The sequence below is a fragment of the Zea mays genome, chromosome 8 (assembly GCF_902167145.1).
Source record: "Zea mays cultivar B73 chromosome 8, Zm-B73-REFERENCE-NAM-5.0, whole genome shotgun sequence".
NCBI classification, from domain to species: domain Eukaryota; kingdom Viridiplantae; phylum Streptophyta; class Magnoliopsida; order Poales; family Poaceae; genus Zea; species Zea mays.
The window spans coordinates 180366839-180384203 of record NC_050103.1 but is presented as its reverse complement, the minus strand read 5'-3'; the positions used below and the strand labels follow the sequence as shown (position 1 = coordinate 180384203).

The 17365-nt window shown below is 45.4% G+C and overlaps 1 protein-coding gene across 1 annotated transcript; it reads left to right on the top strand.

Annotated features, from left to right (window-relative positions):
* Positions 1-6522: 6522 nt before the first annotated feature.
* On the top strand, positions 6523-10105 carry LOC100276367 (uncharacterized). The gene is given in 4 exon segments (NM_001150173.1): positions 6523-6812; positions 8490-8657; positions 8736-9071; positions 9214-10105. Coding segments are annotated over 4 exon segments (1194 nt in total). The 5' UTR covers positions 6523-6715; the 3' UTR covers positions 9807-10105.
* The last annotated feature ends 7260 nt before the right edge of the window (positions 10106-17365 follow it).

Genomic DNA, 17365 nt, shown 5'->3' with positions numbered 1-17365 from the left:
TTTGGTACCCAAATTGCCTTTGTGCTAGTTCTAGGTGATCTCGTCATAGATCTAGCACAAGTGTATGATTTGGGTCTCCTACGCGAATAAGATTGACACAAATTCACTTGCTTAGGATTCTTACCTTTATAACATACCTTGGATAGATGACCCTGCTCACCACACTTGTAGCAGAAGCGTCGCTCTACCTGACATGACGCTTGTTGTGTGTCTTTTTCCTTGGTGAGGGTCACTTTGGAGGATGCACATCCTTGATTCTTCATGACCGGACATGAAGTGATCGTGTGGTCCTTATTGTTGCATCCAAAGCAACTCCTTGTCCCTTCATTCTTGTCTTTGTACGGACAAGACGCGATGAGGTGGCCTAACTTCTTGCACTTGAAACACCTCCTTTTTTCTTTTCCCTTTTTGTACTTGAATGACATGGAGAGAAGGTCAGTGCAAACAACATGATTAATTGAATCTTTACCTTTTTCTAAGCTCATGTTGATTTCTTCATCTTTAGGAACATTTTTCTTATTGAGCTTGACACTTGCTGCAGTTTTTCCTTTCTCAAGCTTCTTCACCACGCGCCCGTGGATATCTTGAGAGAGTTGAGCAATGTGTCTTCTCCTCAGTTGTCTTTGCTTTTTGTTCCCACACAATTTCTTTTGTGACCCTGCAGCTTGATGCTTATTCAAACATTGGCTTTCTTTTGAACAACAGGGGTTAGCACATGGTGATGAATTATCTAAATGTGTACTTGTGCAAGAATGAAGTTCACATGAATTTAAGTTCGTAATTACGACCTCATGAGCAACTTCAAGCATGATATGTCTATCCAAGAGATTATCATGATAACAAGACAATAAGTCATATTTTTCAGTAAGAGCAAGGTTATCATGACTTAACAATTCTACTTGATTCCTAAGCATAGAATCTTCAATTTTAAGTTGAGCAACATTAGATAATACATCATGATTATTTCTTTGCTCAATTAAAATCGATTCATACCGTTGGACCAAATTCCCATGAGAGTACTTTAGCTCCTCATGTTCTTTGGTCATCTTCATCAGGCTGTCGTTGGTTTTGATGAGAGTCTCCTCTAGCCTGAGAAGCGTCTCGCCTTGTTCCTTGTTTCTTCTCAACAACTTAACCAAGAGAGCTTTGTCCGCTTTGTTGAGATGGTTGTAGAAACAACGAATCTCCTCTTCTTCCACATCATTGGTCTCATTTTCCCTGTCATTAAAGTCAGTGGAAGCAATACAGGAAAATGCACCTTGTGGTGATGGAGATTCATCCTTGCTATATTCCTCCTCATCATGGCTTTCATCTCCACCGTCATTGTTAGCAACAAAACATTTATTACTAGTGAAGGACAAACCTGTCGACGAGGTGGATTCATCGTTTGGTTGCCATTGTTCTTGTTCTTCTCCCTTTGAAAGGTTAGCATCACAAGCAATATAGGGAGTAGGAGCAGTACAATTTGCCACAAAATATTTTACCTTAATTTTATTCCATAAATCATGAGCATCAACAAATAAATCATTATCACTACTCATGATGGCAAAATAGGCATCTCTAGAAAGAGAATCAACTAAGATGTTGCAAGCATGGTGATTGAGAGATAAACATCTTAGTTCTTCATTAGAAGGATTTTTACTAAAATCAGAGGGAAAAATACTTCTACTAAAGATCTGTCTCAAATCAGAATCAACATTCATGAAAGCTTTGTAAATAGAGACAAACCAGGATTTGTAATTAGAACCATCGCCTAAAAGAAGTTCTACAGTTACCTCTTGTGACGACATCGTTATCTCCGGACGGCTAAGCCCACACTGGAGAGGCCTAGCTTTGATACCAATTGAAAGTTCCCTTTGACCCGGGAACAGGATCTGGATGTCGCCTAGAGGGGGGGTGAATAGGCGAATAAAACTTATTACTTTAAAACTTAAATTCTTACTCTACTCGAAGACTTAGTACGCAGTGGAGTGAGAAGACTCTTCGAGTAGGTTGCAGCGGAATAGAAAATCCTGTCTAAAAATGTCCTGCACTTCAAATAAAGCTTATACCACAGATAAGTATTGAAGTGCAGATATAAAGACGAGTAAGACAGAGAGTCAGGATACAATACAGAACAGAGCACACAGACGCAAGGATTTATCCCGAGGTTCGGCCAAGCCTGAAATGCTTGCCTAGTCCTCGTTGGAGTTAGCCACACCTGGGCTTGGAGTCTATTTCAACTCCTTCCTCCGTTTGCTCAGATCTGTCAATATGACAGATAGAGCCTTTCACTATTGAGATAGGTTACAACAACACCGTGACTGCTTACAACTTCTTGGCAACACCTCGGCAGAGTAACAATACGCTCAAGACTTTGCTCTAGCTCTTAGCAGCACTTCTCCTCTCTCTAAAGGCTTATAGTTGTGCCTTCTACACAAACTATAGAGTTACACACAAGAGGGAGAGTGAGAATTGATTCGAGTGAAGTCTACACTTGTTGGCTGCGCTTGTATATTGCTTGAGGCGCCTAGGGGTCCCTTTTATAGGCACAAGGGGCCTAGGAGCCGTTGGAAGCAATCTAGGAAGGCAAATCTTGCCTTCTGTCGGGTGGCGCACCGGACAGTCCGGTGCACACCGGACACTGTCCGGTGCCCGATTTCTTTCCTTCTATGACGAAGTCGACCGTTGGCCGACTTGGAGCCGTTGGCGCACCGGACATGTCCGGTGCACACCGGACAGTCCGGTGCCTCCATCTAGTCGTTGGCTCGGCCACGTGTCCCGCGCAGATCGCGCGGCCGACCGTTGGCTCACCGGACAGTCCGATGCACACCGGACAGTCCGGTGAATTATAGTCGTACGTCGTTAGTGAATTCCCGAGAGCGGCCAGTTCGCTCGAGCCAGCCTGGCGCACCGAACACTGTCCGGTGCACCACCGGACAGTCCGGTGTGCCAGACTGAGCTGAGCCTTGGCTGTACACGGCCAAGCCTTTTGCACCTCTTTCCTTTTCTTCTTCTTTCTGTTTCTAACACTTAGACAAGTATATTAGTACACTAAACCCAATGTACTAAGTCTAGAAACATACCTTCTCTTAATTATTACATCTATAGCATTTCACACGCTTGAGCTTTGATGTTGGACTCATAAATCATCAAGTCGGCTTGACTTGATCTAGATTGACATTTCTTGGCTCCAACATCCTGCAAAGGTCACATAGAACATCTCCAAACATAGGAACAACCCAAACTAAAGATCAAGGTGAACTTAGCTCTTTTGGGTTGCTTCCAGTTCTGGTTTTGACACTTGTTCTCCTTCTAGTGACCTTGATCTCCTTCTTAGAGCTTGGTCTTGAGCCTTATGACTTACACCACATAACTGTAGCTGTTACCTCATTGGTTGTAAGTCACGTCCTTATGTAGTGATCCTTGATGTGCCGTAGCTGTTCTCAAATCGATCACCGTTGACTTTGCAAGCCTTCTTCTTCACCCTTGGCTTTGGGTTCCTCAGCCTCCTTGACCTTCTCCCGTGCACTTGGTACCTCGAAGCTTTTCTTGCCTCCGTCCTTGGCTTGATCAGTTGTCTTCGAGCTACGCACCCGAGTATCACTTTTGCAATGTCCATCTTACTTGTGATGTCCATTATGTATCCATAATCCAGTTTTTGGACCATCACACTTGTTCACCTGTGTTGAACCATGTAGGCTTTACCTTAAGCACCTGTTCAACACTTAGTACACTTGTTAGTCCTTTAATTGAGTTGTCATCCAAACACCAAAACTCACAAGAGAGCTTTCAATCTCCCCCTTTTTGGTGATTGATGGCAACACAATTAAAGCTTACATAAGAATAAGATTTGAAGCACAAATTTTGAATCCTAAGTTTATAGAATGCTCCCCCTAAATATGTGCTTACTTCAAAAACATAATTTTGGCCTCAGATGCCAATTTGCACATACTTAGGCAATTCGAAGCATTTCTACACCTTAGCACTTTTAGGATGCATTGTGTCAAGAATCAAACCATGATGCTATAACACACAAATGCACATAATCAGAGTTTTGGAGATAGAATTGTACAGAGTTTTGGAGAAACTATGGGCACCATCATGCATGGACCCTTTATTAACCTGTTTGTGCACATATGCCTAGAGATGGCAACGGGTACAAACCCGCTGGGTTTTACCGTCCCAAACCCGTACCCATGAAAAATATCTATGCCCATTAAAAAACCCGTACCCATGACGGGTTTGAGATTTTGCCCAAACCCGTACCCATCGGGTTAACGGGTACCCATGGATTACCCGCGGGTTTCATCTCCAATATACTTGTTCTTCTCATAATCAATAAGTATCGTAATGATTAATGATATCATGATCCAAAATCTATGTAATGAACAACGAGTTCATGATTTGGTATAAAAATTATTAGTAGAGAGAATGAAATACAAATAATAAGTTGTATAATTAAGTGACCTTGCACTAAGTTATCCATCCACCACATATATAACGCTAGTAAAAACTATAATATCAAGCAAGCAACACTCTCACCGACTACTGATACATTCACCAATTGATAAAAAATATGAAATAAATAAGGAATAACAAGTTTGTTGTTCGTTTATAAAATAAAATGACAATATGCACTAGGTTTGGTCGGGTTTAAAAAACCCACGGGTTCACGGGTTTGGGTACTATAGGAACAAACCCGTACCCATAAACCCGCTGGGTACAGATTTATGCCCGTTAACAAACCCATGGGTATGAAAATTGACCCAAACCCGTACCCTAATGGGGTAAAAACCCATCGAGTTTTGGGTTTCGGGTACCCATTGCCATCTCTACATATGCCCCCGAAAGAAAGAAAAAAATGTTACTGTACGTAGTCCCGGGACTGAACAGTGAGTTTTGGAGATAGAATTGTACAGAGTAGTCACCTTTGGCAGCGGCTCTTTACGACTCCACACACTGGGGATAGAATAGAACCGTAGAAGTCAATACAACGCATGTGGTGTGGGGCGTCTCTGGCTCGCGTACGCCATGTCCTGGGATTCTGGGATCCATGATCAACGAATGCGAATCCTTGAGGCCGTAGAGCGAGTAGTACGCGCTTTCACCCTAAAACGCAGTGGCGCGGAGAGGTTTTTTTAGGGTGTGAACAGCAGGAAATCCGTGTTGGTGTCGGCGTGCCCCATGATTCTGTCTGGTCTCCGACTCTCTTCTCTTCGGTATCCGAACTGTAAGTACTTGGCCAGACTGTCGACTTGACCACAGTCCACAAGTGTCTACTAGTTAGTGGGTGTTTGAATGTACTGGAGATAATAGTTAGTGACTAAAATTAGTTGAGACACCCAAACACTATAGCTAATAGTTCAGCTATTAGCTATTTTTGGTAAATTAGTTAATAGTTAGGTAGTTATTTGTTAGCTAGCTAATTCTACTAACAAATTTTAGCCAACTAACTATTAGTTTTAGTGCATTCAAACACCCCCTTAGTGTGCAGCACAGCGGCATCATAATAAATGTCGATGGATGCCGTTGCATAATAAAGGCGGAATCGTCGGCATCTTCACTTGTTTGCTCTTAGAGCAACTCCAATAGTTCTCTAAACAACTCTCTAAATCTTAAATTTAAGAAGTAAACAGAAAAATGCTTCTCCAATGGTTCTCTAAATATACTTGCTAAATTTACTTAGTTGCTATTCAACTCTATTTACTCTCCACATTTAGCAACTCGGTAGGAACTCACTAAATACAGTTGACGTCAATTTCTTCACACTAGCGTGATTATTTTTCCTTTTCCCACAAAGTGAGATAGCCAGGTATAGCACGCTCTTTTTTCATTTTCTAGCATAATGAGGTAGCTAGGTCAAACACGTATGACGCAAGTTTCTCCTTCACCGTCGAACCCAACTTCCTCATAGGTTGAGCCATCGGATCACCACTCATCTATAGTTCATATCGACCGGTCTTTTTTCTTCCGCTCTCACATCATCTGCTTTCAATAGCTATTTAGCAACTTGCTAAACATGATTTTAGCAAGCTATTTTTTAGAGAACTACTGGAGTTGCTTTTAAATCGGTTTCGCTTTTGGAGGTGAGGATGGTTTTCAGCCGCTTTTGGCTAAAGTGAAAGCATTGCGCCCGCCATATACGGGACGGGGCCTTGCATTGCTCTGCTGCGTTTCTTAAGCTCGTCGTGTCCCACAATCAGAATTCCTACTACTATTACGTATTACAACATCTCATCCACACGGCCGCCGCCGCCGCGAAAGGAGGGTGAAAAAAAAAACACAGAGAGAGAGAGACCTCGCTAATTATATAGGAGAAAAGCCTACTGATACACAGTACTACCACCGTGCCCTTTTCCCGTGCTCGACAAAAAAAAAAAGCGAAAGGCAGCCCGCGGTAGGAGTGTTGACCGCTGTTGCCACAGTTCTCACCAAGGCAGGGGCTGGTGTCTGGGGAGAGTTGCCAGCAAAGTGCCAAAAGAAAGGGGAATCGCCATCATAAAAAAGCAGGGCGTGGGCGGGGGACGGGCATAGCAGAGCAGAGCTGAGCTGAGCTGCCTCCAACTCCGACTCCGACCCACACCCACGGCACGGCAGTCGGCAGCAGCCAGCGTCGAGCGCAGTGCCCTCTTGTCTGCTGCCCCGCGCCCAGTCTCACTCACACGCTCCCACTTCCGAGTCTCGCTCGCAGCCTGTGCTCCTGGGGTCCGATCGGAGGGGGCTGGCTGAGGAGATGGAGCCAGATTCGGCGACGACGAGGCTCGCATTGCTGGCGCTGCTTCTCCTGGCGGCGCCCGCCCGCCCGGCCTCAGCGGCTCCGGTGGAGGATGGTACGCTAGCTGAGCCGAGCCCTTCTCTCCTTTCATCTTTTGTTTGTTATTGCCACTGCTGAGCTTACACAGCACTCACTCACTGCAAAAGGTTTTAGGAAGTAGTAGTAGTCGTCGTAGTAGTGTTAGCACTAGTGTATGCCTGTTTTTGTTTGGTGCGACGTCTGATGTAGCACGAGAAAACGTAACTTTGCGCATTTGGTTGTTGGAGCCAAGAGAGGAGAAGGAGCTGTGCAAACTGCAAAGTGAGGCTCCTCCTCCTTGCTGGGTACTACACTTTCATCTCTCTAAAATATCTCTGCTCATGGGCAGGGAGGATCAGCCAGATACTAGGTAGCTTCAAACACTGTCTTTGTAGTTTGCGAACTGGTGAGCTGTAGTAAACATTTTCGGCGCCCTCTTGCTTGTGCCAGCCCTGCCCCCAAAACGGAAATGTACCAATCTTTGCTCTCGCTCTGTTATGATGCATGAGCTTCTTCTTGCAGCGCAGTCACTTACCAAGGCTCGCACTTGCTGCTGTTTGTGCATCATGATGGCGCATTTCGCGTTTGAAAATAACTAGTAACGGCCAAGTGAACTGCCTTGCGAGTTGAGAAAGACGTTCTGCTGGATGTGTAAAGCAATGCAATGCCAAAAAAAACCTGTCTTGACAAAACAGCATATACTCTCTCCGTTTCTTTTTTATTTGTCGCTGTTTAGTTAAAAAATGAATATTCAAGAACGGAGAGATAGTAGCTTACACGAATAAATCCTATGGGTTTTTATTCTAGTTCTAATTTTTAAAATTGAAACACGCACCTACTCAGCCTTGATAGGTGTTTTTTATGACACCACTGCCAGGACGAGGCAGTGGCGGTCTTAACATTTTAGGGGCCCAGGACAAAGTTTCAAATATAGGCCATTCAAATTATTTTTAATATATAAATGTTACTAATCAAACACTTAAAATATATTTAAAAATATTTATATCAAATAATAAGTAAATAAAAGGATATATATATTATAGTATCACTTTAAAATTTTCTTCTAACATGTTTAGATATTCATTAATTTATTGATGGACTATTGGATCACATAACTAAAATTGGGCCCTATGAATTTGGGGACCCGGGGCGATTGCCCCTCTGCCCCACCCTTAGGGCCACCACTGGGACGAGGTCAGAACAAAGTCAAAATGAAACCCGGGGGGGGGCTCGTCCGCTCGTGTAGTGAGCTTTAGATCTAGACAGAACAGCAAGGCACAGCTGACCTTGCATGCTGGAAGGAAAGTGCTCGTTGAACCTTTCTCGTGAGAGTCAAATAACTAACTTGTTGGGAGGGTGACCGGAGGTTCATGCAATCATGCCTATCTATTTATGTCCGTACCTTAGTCGCCTCCCCCAGATTCACGCCATGATCTTTGGTGCTCTGGACATTTAGGTCTGGAGTTTGGACCACCGCATTGGGGGGTACCCAGTGGGAGGACGGTTGGTAGATGTTTCGATTTAATTTCAAGGCCTTACCGTATAAGATCCATGAGAGCAATGGAGCATAGTAAATTATTACTCCCTCCGTTTCTTTTTATTTGTCGCTGGATAGTTCAATTTTGTACTATTCAGCGACAAATAAAACGAAACGGAGGGAGTACTAAATTTACATTTACACTGACTAGTGTTTTCTTGTCTTCTTGCATTACAGGCCTGCTCAGCAATGGTGACTTTGAGACGGCACCAGCCGGCGGTTTTGTAAGATCTGCGTCTGTTGCTGAGGGTGCATCGTCAATCCCTGGTTGGACAATCAATGGCACAGTCGAGCTCATTTCAGCAGGCCAGCACCAGGGTGGCATGATCCTGATTGTTCCACAGGGTATCTCCCTCTCAGAGTTATTGTCTCTTCTTTTTTTTCCCCAACAGTTGTGCTTAAACATATGTATTTCCATGGCAGGAGACCATGCTGTAAGGCTAGGGAATGATGCTAGCGTTGGGCAGGTGGTGGACGTCGAGAAGGGCTCGGACTACGCTGTCACATTCAGCGCTGCCCGGACATGTGCACAACTGGAGGCACTGAACGTCTCCGTGCTAGGTGGCGTGTCGCAGACAGTAGATTTACAGACGTTGTACAACATAGAAGGGTGGGACGCGTACGCGCTGGCTTTTCAGGCGACGGAAGAGCAGGCGCATCTTCAGTTCATGAACCCTGGCATGGAGGACGATCCAACTTGTGGCCCCATCCTAGACAACGTTGCTGTCAAGAAGCTCTTCACTCCGGACAAACCAAAGGGTACGCGACTTACTAGAAGTTAACACAGAAATGCAATTTCATTTCCAGATGTGTGTTGTGATTAGTTTCAGTAAGTCGTCCTGTACAATCTGGAGTGTTCTGGCTCATTTCTAAGGTTATGAGATGTTTCTGTTGTCGACAGATAACGTGGTGCTGAATGGAGACTTTGAGGAGGGCCCTTGGATGTTCCCGAACACCAGCTTTGGCGTGCTGCTCCCAACTAACCTTGATGAGCAGACATCTGCCATACCTGGCTGGATGATCGAGTCAAACCGCGCTGTCCGCTACATCGATTCTGATCAGTACAAGGTTCCCCAGGGGAAGCGTGCCATTGAGCTTCTGTCAGGCAAGGAGGGTATCATCTCCCAGATGGTCGAGACGACCCCTGAGAAGGTTTACAGCCTGACGGCCATGCTGGGCGCGGCGGGGGACTCGTGCCAACCACCAATGGCCATCATGGCGTTCGCCGGGGACCAGGCCCAGAACTTCCATTACTCACCATTGGGCAACGCCACGAGCCAGGCTGTGAACGTGACGTTCACTGCGCGTGCTGAGAGGACACGCGTGGCGTTCTACAGCGTGTACTACAACACGAGGAGTGACGACCACAGCTCGCTGTGCGGGCCGGTGATCGACGACGTCCGCGTATGGGGCTTGAACACCGCGGCTGGGTTGAAGGCGAGTGCTGGACTGGTTCTTGGCATTGTTGGCGTCGTTGGCATGGTGCTGTTCTGAAATCTGGATCTCTCAGTGGCTGTAGCCTGTAGTCTTGGGAAGCATGGATGTGTAATCTCATCTGTTAGTTCGAGGAGGGGCAGGGCTTACTGGTTTTGGTAGTAAGCTTGAAGTTTGTCGAGTAATATGAGCTTAGGCTAAAAAAAAAAGCTACCAGAACCCACATGTTATTGCCTGTGTTACTTCATTTGTGATTCCTGAAGTAACATGCAATTCTATGGGATTGTGTGGTTTGTTTGCCCTAGCTTGTACTGTAATATGAGATGTTAGAACTGTTACAAGTTCATCTCCTCACAATATGAAAATATTGTTATTGTAAAGTTAAAATCGTGCATTATGCCGTCTTAAAATTATGTCTTCTCATATTCTGAGCGAACAAGCCCCAGTCAGTGGACAGACGAGCAACCCAACTGAGACATACCTCGACAAGGACCAAAGCGTCCTGATGCAGTTGGGAAGGAAACTACCCTTAATTTCTCTACCTCCGCGTAGGCTAAAAGTAGCCCACAGGCCACAGCCCTAAGTTAACTCATAGATTGAGCCCATGTATCATTTTTTTTTTCATTTTTCCTCTGTTTGTTTTTCAATGCTCGCGTAAGAACCTAATGTTGGTGTCCAGCCTCCAGATTGGCACGGTTGGTAGCTGAGGCGATCGAACTCCTCGTCTCTTCCGGGTCCTCGTCGTCGTCTCCCTCTGAAAGCCGGCGGCTCGGTGCCGTCATTTCGTCGACATCGTCGCAGGTGGGCGCACCAATGCTAGAAGAGATGGATGTGTGTGTGTGGCTCAGCGGTCGTCACATGCGCTGCCGCGAGACGAGTGTGGGCAAATGGCCCGGCTGGCCGGTGAGTGGGATACATCGGACGGATCGAAGTGGGAGAGAGATATATATGCTGGTTACACGACAGCCACGCCATTATCTGCTAGCAGATGGATCGAGACAGGGCTGACATATAATGCGTTGTTGCATCATTGCGTATTTGCAGCTAATTAACCTGCTGCAGCTGCAGGTCCGAGACGCTGTCGCTCCTACTAAAAACCGCACCACCAACACCACCAGACGGCCGGCCGGCCAGTTGCTGTCTGTAAAAGCCGTGCCACCCGGTAAAAAAAACGAATGGATCGGCATTTATTTTTTTATCCTGCTGATCCAGGCGGCATGCAATGCAATGCAAGTGCCTCCAGTTGGTGGAAGGAGACGACAGGTCCTGACTGATTTGATCCATGGGAGGCTGTTGTGATGGACGGTGCATGATGCTAGCCAGCAGATGCCAAAGAAACACGCAGGGGTCCGCGCTGGGCTGCACCTGCACCTGCACGGCACGGCGATCATCGCACAACTCAACTTTCAGCGTTAGCCATAGCTAGCATGTCCGTCCGTAATGCACTCCAGGTCGACGGTGTCGTGTATCCAGTTCCAGACAGACAGGCACGAAGCTCAAGGGGTACGTATGTACAGCCGTTTTACGCGACGGCGATGGAACCGGACCGCCGTGCTCCTAGTAGGTACGGCAGTTTCTTTCTAGGAAACGTGTACATGTAGTAGGACCAATGCAAGGAGACAGCCGTGCTACTCCTCTTGCATTGCATTGTTGCCGTGCCAATATGCCATGAGCATAAGGTTCTTACGTACAGTCGAAATCAGCTCAAAAGGCGCAAGAGATCTATCTAGCCTCGATTAAACAAATCAACTCATCCAAAAATTGAGAGAGCCACAGCCAGTCACCAGAGCTCTCGCCGCTTTAGTTCCTCGCCTCAGACTCAGAGTCGAGCTCCAGGACTGAAAACACGCAGAGGGCCCGGCCGTGCATCTGAGCTTTTTTACGGAATGGCTGGCTGGAGAGGAACCAAAGCTCACTCTTTTTTGAAGAGATCCTGGTCATCCTATAACAAGCAATTCTTTTGCTGTGGGCAAAGCATTGGTTAAGCGACATCTAGCATGCATTTTAGGGCTTTTTTTATTACTTTGGTTATTATTCCTCCTCGCCCTTCCTTTTGTATAACAAGCCGATCCCTCGCCTTTGAACAACCTACTACTACTACTACTAGTTTATCTGAATTCCAACGCAATGATATTCTCGCCTCACTAACACGACTGCTAATTAATTTCCGCCTTTTGGCACCTGGGGTTATCCAGATCTTTTCGACTTTTCCCATCATGACAGTATGTATGGCACTGATAATAATATCTTTTAGGGCATCAAGCAAGAGCAGACCTGTGTCCTCACCTCAGGCGACCTTTTCTGACATCCAGTTTAGTGACTGCCGCATGATTGAACCGTAGAACACTCGACTAGTGCCGCGCTTTCGAATGTACAGCTGCTTCAGTCGCAGTTCATGTCTGTTCTTCTAACAAAAAAAAAATCATTCACGCCATTTCCCCCTCTATCTCTCTATCTCAAAGAATACATTCGCAGCGCTTATCGATAACGCGTGCATTGGGATAACGAGAATTCAGCCAAAAAGAAGAAACAGATAAGCGCATGGCGGCATCCACTTTGTGATCAGGTTATGGTTGCATATCGACATCATAACTGGCAACTGGTGTTGAGTTTGTGATCCAAATTCTGAAGAAGGCGGCCAAGTTGGCGAGCGAAGCGGAGGCCCGTCGCCGGGAGGCTTAGGGACGCCTGGGGGGTGCGGGGGGCGGAGCCCCCCCCGGTACGGATCGTTTTAGGGTTTCACCTCTATAAATATCTTTGTAAGCCGCAGGAGATATCTATCTCAATTGTAAATCTCCTGCGATCTGCAACCACCCAAAAATAGTGAGAAGTTGCCGGCCGGCGCCCGTGGTTTTTTCCCCTTCACTTTGGAGGGGTTTTCCACGTTAAATCCGTGTCTACTCTGTGATTGATCCTATTTGTGTCGCATTTATTTATAACAAGTGGTATCAGAGCTTTGGTTGTTTGGTGATCGGTGTGCTAGGGTTTCCTGCCGGCGCACGGATGTCGACGACAATGAAGTACGATCTTCCGCTGCTGGATCTCGACACGCGTTTCTCGCTGTGGCAGGTGAAGATGCGAGCAATTCTCTCGCAATCTGATCGCGACCTGGATGATGCCCTAGATGGATTTGGCAACAAGGATGCCAGGACGTGGACAGATGAGGAGAGGCGCAAGGATCGTAAGGCGCTCGCACATATTCACCTTCATCTGTCTAACAATATTCTGCAGGAGGTTCTGGCAGAGAAGACTGCCGCTGCTCTCTGGTTGAAGCTGGAGTCGATCTGTATGTCAAAGGATCTGACCAGCAAGATGCATGTCAAAATGAAGTTGTTCTCCCACAAGTTGCAGGAAGGAGGATCCGTTCTGACGCACATATCGGTGTTTAAGGAGATCGTGGCCGATCTGACGTCTATGGAGGTAAAGTTTGATGATGAAGACCTAGCTCTTCTTCTCCTGTGTTCCCTCCCTGCATCGTTTAGCAATTTTCGAGATACCATCCTATACAGTCGTGATACTCTAACCGTGGCTGAAGTGTATGAAGCTTTGACTGCGAAAGAAAAAATGAGACAGATGGTTAACTCGGAAGATGCTGCTGGCTCGAGTGGAGAAGCTTTGTATGTCCGTGGCCGCACTGATCAGAAAAAGTCCAACTCAGGTGGCAAAGGAAAGGGGAAGAACCAGAGGGGTCGCTCCAAGTCAAGGGGGCCATCCGATGAATTATTTTGCAAATACTGCAAGAAGACGAACCATGTAATTGAGAACTGTTACAAACTGCAGAACAAGGAGAAGAGGAACAAGGAGAAGGGTAAGACTGGAGGTACTGTCTCTGTTGCATCCGAAAATAATTCTGATAATGGTGATGTTCTTATTGCCTTTGCTGGTTGTGCTGCTGATGATGCCCAATGGATCCTCGATTCTGCTTGCTCATATCATGTTTGCACTAAAAAATCTCTGTTTAGTACCTATGAAGCTGTGCAGAACGGAGGTACTCTTCGGATGGGTGATAATTCCCCTTGCACTGTTGTTGGCATGGGCACCGTGCAGATCAAGATGTTCGATGGGATTGTACGCACATTGACTGAAGTACGACATGTTCCATCCATGTCTAGGAACCTCATCTCTCTGAGTACTCTGGACACAAAGGGCTACAAGTATACCGCCGGTGACGGTGTCATGAAGGTAACAAAAGGCTCTCTTGTGGTTATTAAAGGTGATTTGAAAGCTGAAAACTTATATGTGCTTCGAGGTAGTTCTGGCTCTGCTAATGCTGTTGTTGCATCTGATTCTGAGACTACTAAAATTTGGCATATGCGCCTTGGCCATATGAGTGCACCTGGTTTGGCAGAATTGAGCAAGAGAGGCCTTCTTGATGGCTGCCATGCTGATACTCTTGATTTCTGTGAGCACTGTGTTTTCGGTAAGCATAAAAGGGTAAAATTCAGTTCTGCTGTTCATAATACCGAAAATATTCTTGATTATGTTCATGCTGATTTGTGGGGGCCGTCACGTATACCTTCACATGGTGGTGCTCGTTACATGTTGACTATCATTGATGATAATTCACGCAGAGTTTGGCCTTATTTTCTTAAGCAAAAATCAGATGCCTTTGAGTCTTTCAAGGTTTGGAAGACTATGGTTGAGAAGCAGACTGAGAGGAAGCTGAAGGTTCTGAGAACTGACAATGGTATGGAGTTTTGTTCTGGTGATTTTAACTCTTTCTGCAGGAAGGAGGGCATTGTGAGGCACCACACTATACCATATACACCTCAGCAGAACGGTGTGGCAGAGCGTATGAATAGAACAATAATCTCCAAGGCTCGGTGTATGCTGTCCAACTCAGGTTTGAGCCGCAAGTTTTGGGCTGAGGCCGCTTCCACTGCTTGTCATTTGATCAATTGTTCACCATCCACTGCTATCGATAAGAAAACTCCAATTGAGGTTTGGTCTGGTTTCCCCTATGATTATTCTCAGTTGAGAGTGTTTGGTTGTACTGCATATGCACATGTTGATAATGGTAAACTTGAGCCTAGAGCAATTAAGTGTGTTTTCTTGGGTTATGGATCTGGTGTTAAAGCATATAAATTGTGGAATCCTGATACACAGAAGGCATTTTTTAGTAGAAACGTTGTGTTCAATGAATCTGCCATGTTTCCTTCGGTTGTATCTACCAGTGCTACTAACCAGAATTCTGAGTCTATCAGTGTGCAGGTGGAGCACGGAGGGGATGTTGATGATCATGCTCCACCATCTGCTGAACCTGCTGAAAATTCTGTTTCTGAAATTTCATCACCTGTTGTGGAGTCTCATCCCCAGTCTCTTGCTGAAGGCCGAACTAGGAGGCAGATAGTTCGGCCCCAAAGACTGATTCAAGAGTGCAATGTTGCTTTTGCTTTAGCTGTTGCTGAAGAAGTTGATAATGTTCAGGAACCATTGAATTATTCAGAAGCTATATTGTGTACTGATAGTGAAAAGTGGATGGGTGCTATGCATGAAGAAATGGAGTCTCTTGATAAGAATGGCACTTGGGAACTAGCTCGGCTGCCTTCTGGTAAAAAGGCAATTAAGTGCAAATGGATCTTCAAAAGAAAAGAAGGTATGACTCCAAAAGAGCCTCCGCGCTTTAAAGCAAGGCTAGTTGCAAAAGGTTTTAGTCAGATTCCAGGAATTGATTACTCTGATGTCTATTCTCCTGTTGTCAAGCATAGTTCAATTCGTACCTTTCTTAGTCTTGTTGCTGTACATGACTATGAGCTTGAACAGTTAGATGTGAAAACTGCTTTCTTACATGGTGATTTGGAGGAGGACATTTATATGGACCAGCCAGAGGGGTTCATTGTTCCTGGAAAAGAAGACTATGTGTGCAGGTTGAAGAAGTCCTTATATGGTCTGAAACAATCTCCCAGACAATGGTATAAGAGGTTTGATTCATTTATGCTTTCTAAGGGCTTTCAGAGGTCTCAATATGATAGTTGTGTTTATCTAAAATTTGTTAATGGATCACCTACATATTTGCTGCTATATGTTGATGATATGTTGATTGCTGCCAAGAGCATGAAGGAAATCACTGCTTTAAAGGCACAACTTAGTAGCGAATTTGATATGAAGGATCTGGGTGCTGCAAAGAAAATCCTTGGCATAGAGATAGTCAGGGATAGGAAGTCTGGACTGCTGTACTTGAGCCAGAAGAATTATATTGAGAAGGTCCTTCGTCGTTTCAACATGCAAAATACTAAACCTGTGAGTACTCCGTTGGCTCCTCATTTTAAACTGTCTGCTAAACAGTGTGCTGAAACTGATGCTGAGCTTGAATATATGTCAAAAGTTCCATACTCTAGTGCTGTTGGGTCACTCATGTATGCTATGGTTTGTTCTCGTCCTGATTTGTCTCATGCTATGAGCGTTGTTGCTAGATACATGTCTAATCCTGGTAAAGAGCATTGGAAAGCTGTTCAGTGGATTTTCAGATATCTACGTGGTTCTTCTAGTGCTTGTTTATGTTTTGGTAAATCTGGAGATGGTCTGATTGGCTATGTTGATTCAGATTATGGTGGTGATTTAGACAGGAGGAGATCTCTTTCAGGTTATGTCTTTACTATTGGAGATTGTGCTGTGAGTTGGAAAGCTCGTTTACAGGATACTGTTGCTTTGTCTACCACAGAAGCTGAGTATATGGCAATTGCAGAAGTTACTAAGGAAGCCTTATGGTTGAAAGGTATATATTCAGAGCTATGTGGAATTAAGTCTTGCATTACCATCTATTGTGATAGCCAGAGTGCCATTCATCTCACCAAAGATCAGATGATTACTGAGAAATCCAAACATATTGATATCCGTTATCACTTCATTCGTGATATCATTGAAAAAGGGTTGGTGAAGGTATGCAAGATCAGTACTGATAATAATCCAGCTGATATGATGACAAAGCATGTTTCTGTTGCTAAGTTTGAGCTATGCTCAAACTTAGTTGGTATTATAAATTAGCCCTTAGTGGCTGTTGGCGTCGGCAAGATAATGATGCATTTGTTTAAGGTGGAGCTTGCTATTATGATGCTACAAGGAATTTGTCTCAAGGTGGAGTTTGTTGAGTTTGTGATCCAAATTCTGAAGAAGGCGGCCAAGTTGGCGAGCGAAGCGGAGGCCCGTCGCCGGGAGGCTTAGGGACGCCTGGGGGGTGCGGGGGGCGGAGCCCCCCGCGGTACGGATCGTTTTAGGGTTTCACCTCTATAAATATCTTTGTAAGCCGCAGGAGATATCTATCTCAATTGTAAATCTCCTGCGATCTGCAACCACCCAAAAATAGTGAGAAGTTGCCGGCCGGCGCCCGTGTTTTTTTCCCCTTCACTTTGGAGGGGTTTTCCACGTTAAATCCGTGTCTACTCTGTGATTGATCCTATTTGTGTCGCATTTATTTATAACAACTGGCATGCAAATGCGATGCAACTGAACTGGAAGATTCTGGTCCTCAAGGGAGTGAAGGCCTCTCGATTCGCGAAGAAGAACACCCCCAACCCAGCCTCTGCGTGGAGGAGAGACCCTGCACTTCACCTCAGAGATGGCCGCCGCACCACCGATGCAATCGGGCATCGACAACTCCGGCCTCTGCGAATCAGGAAGCA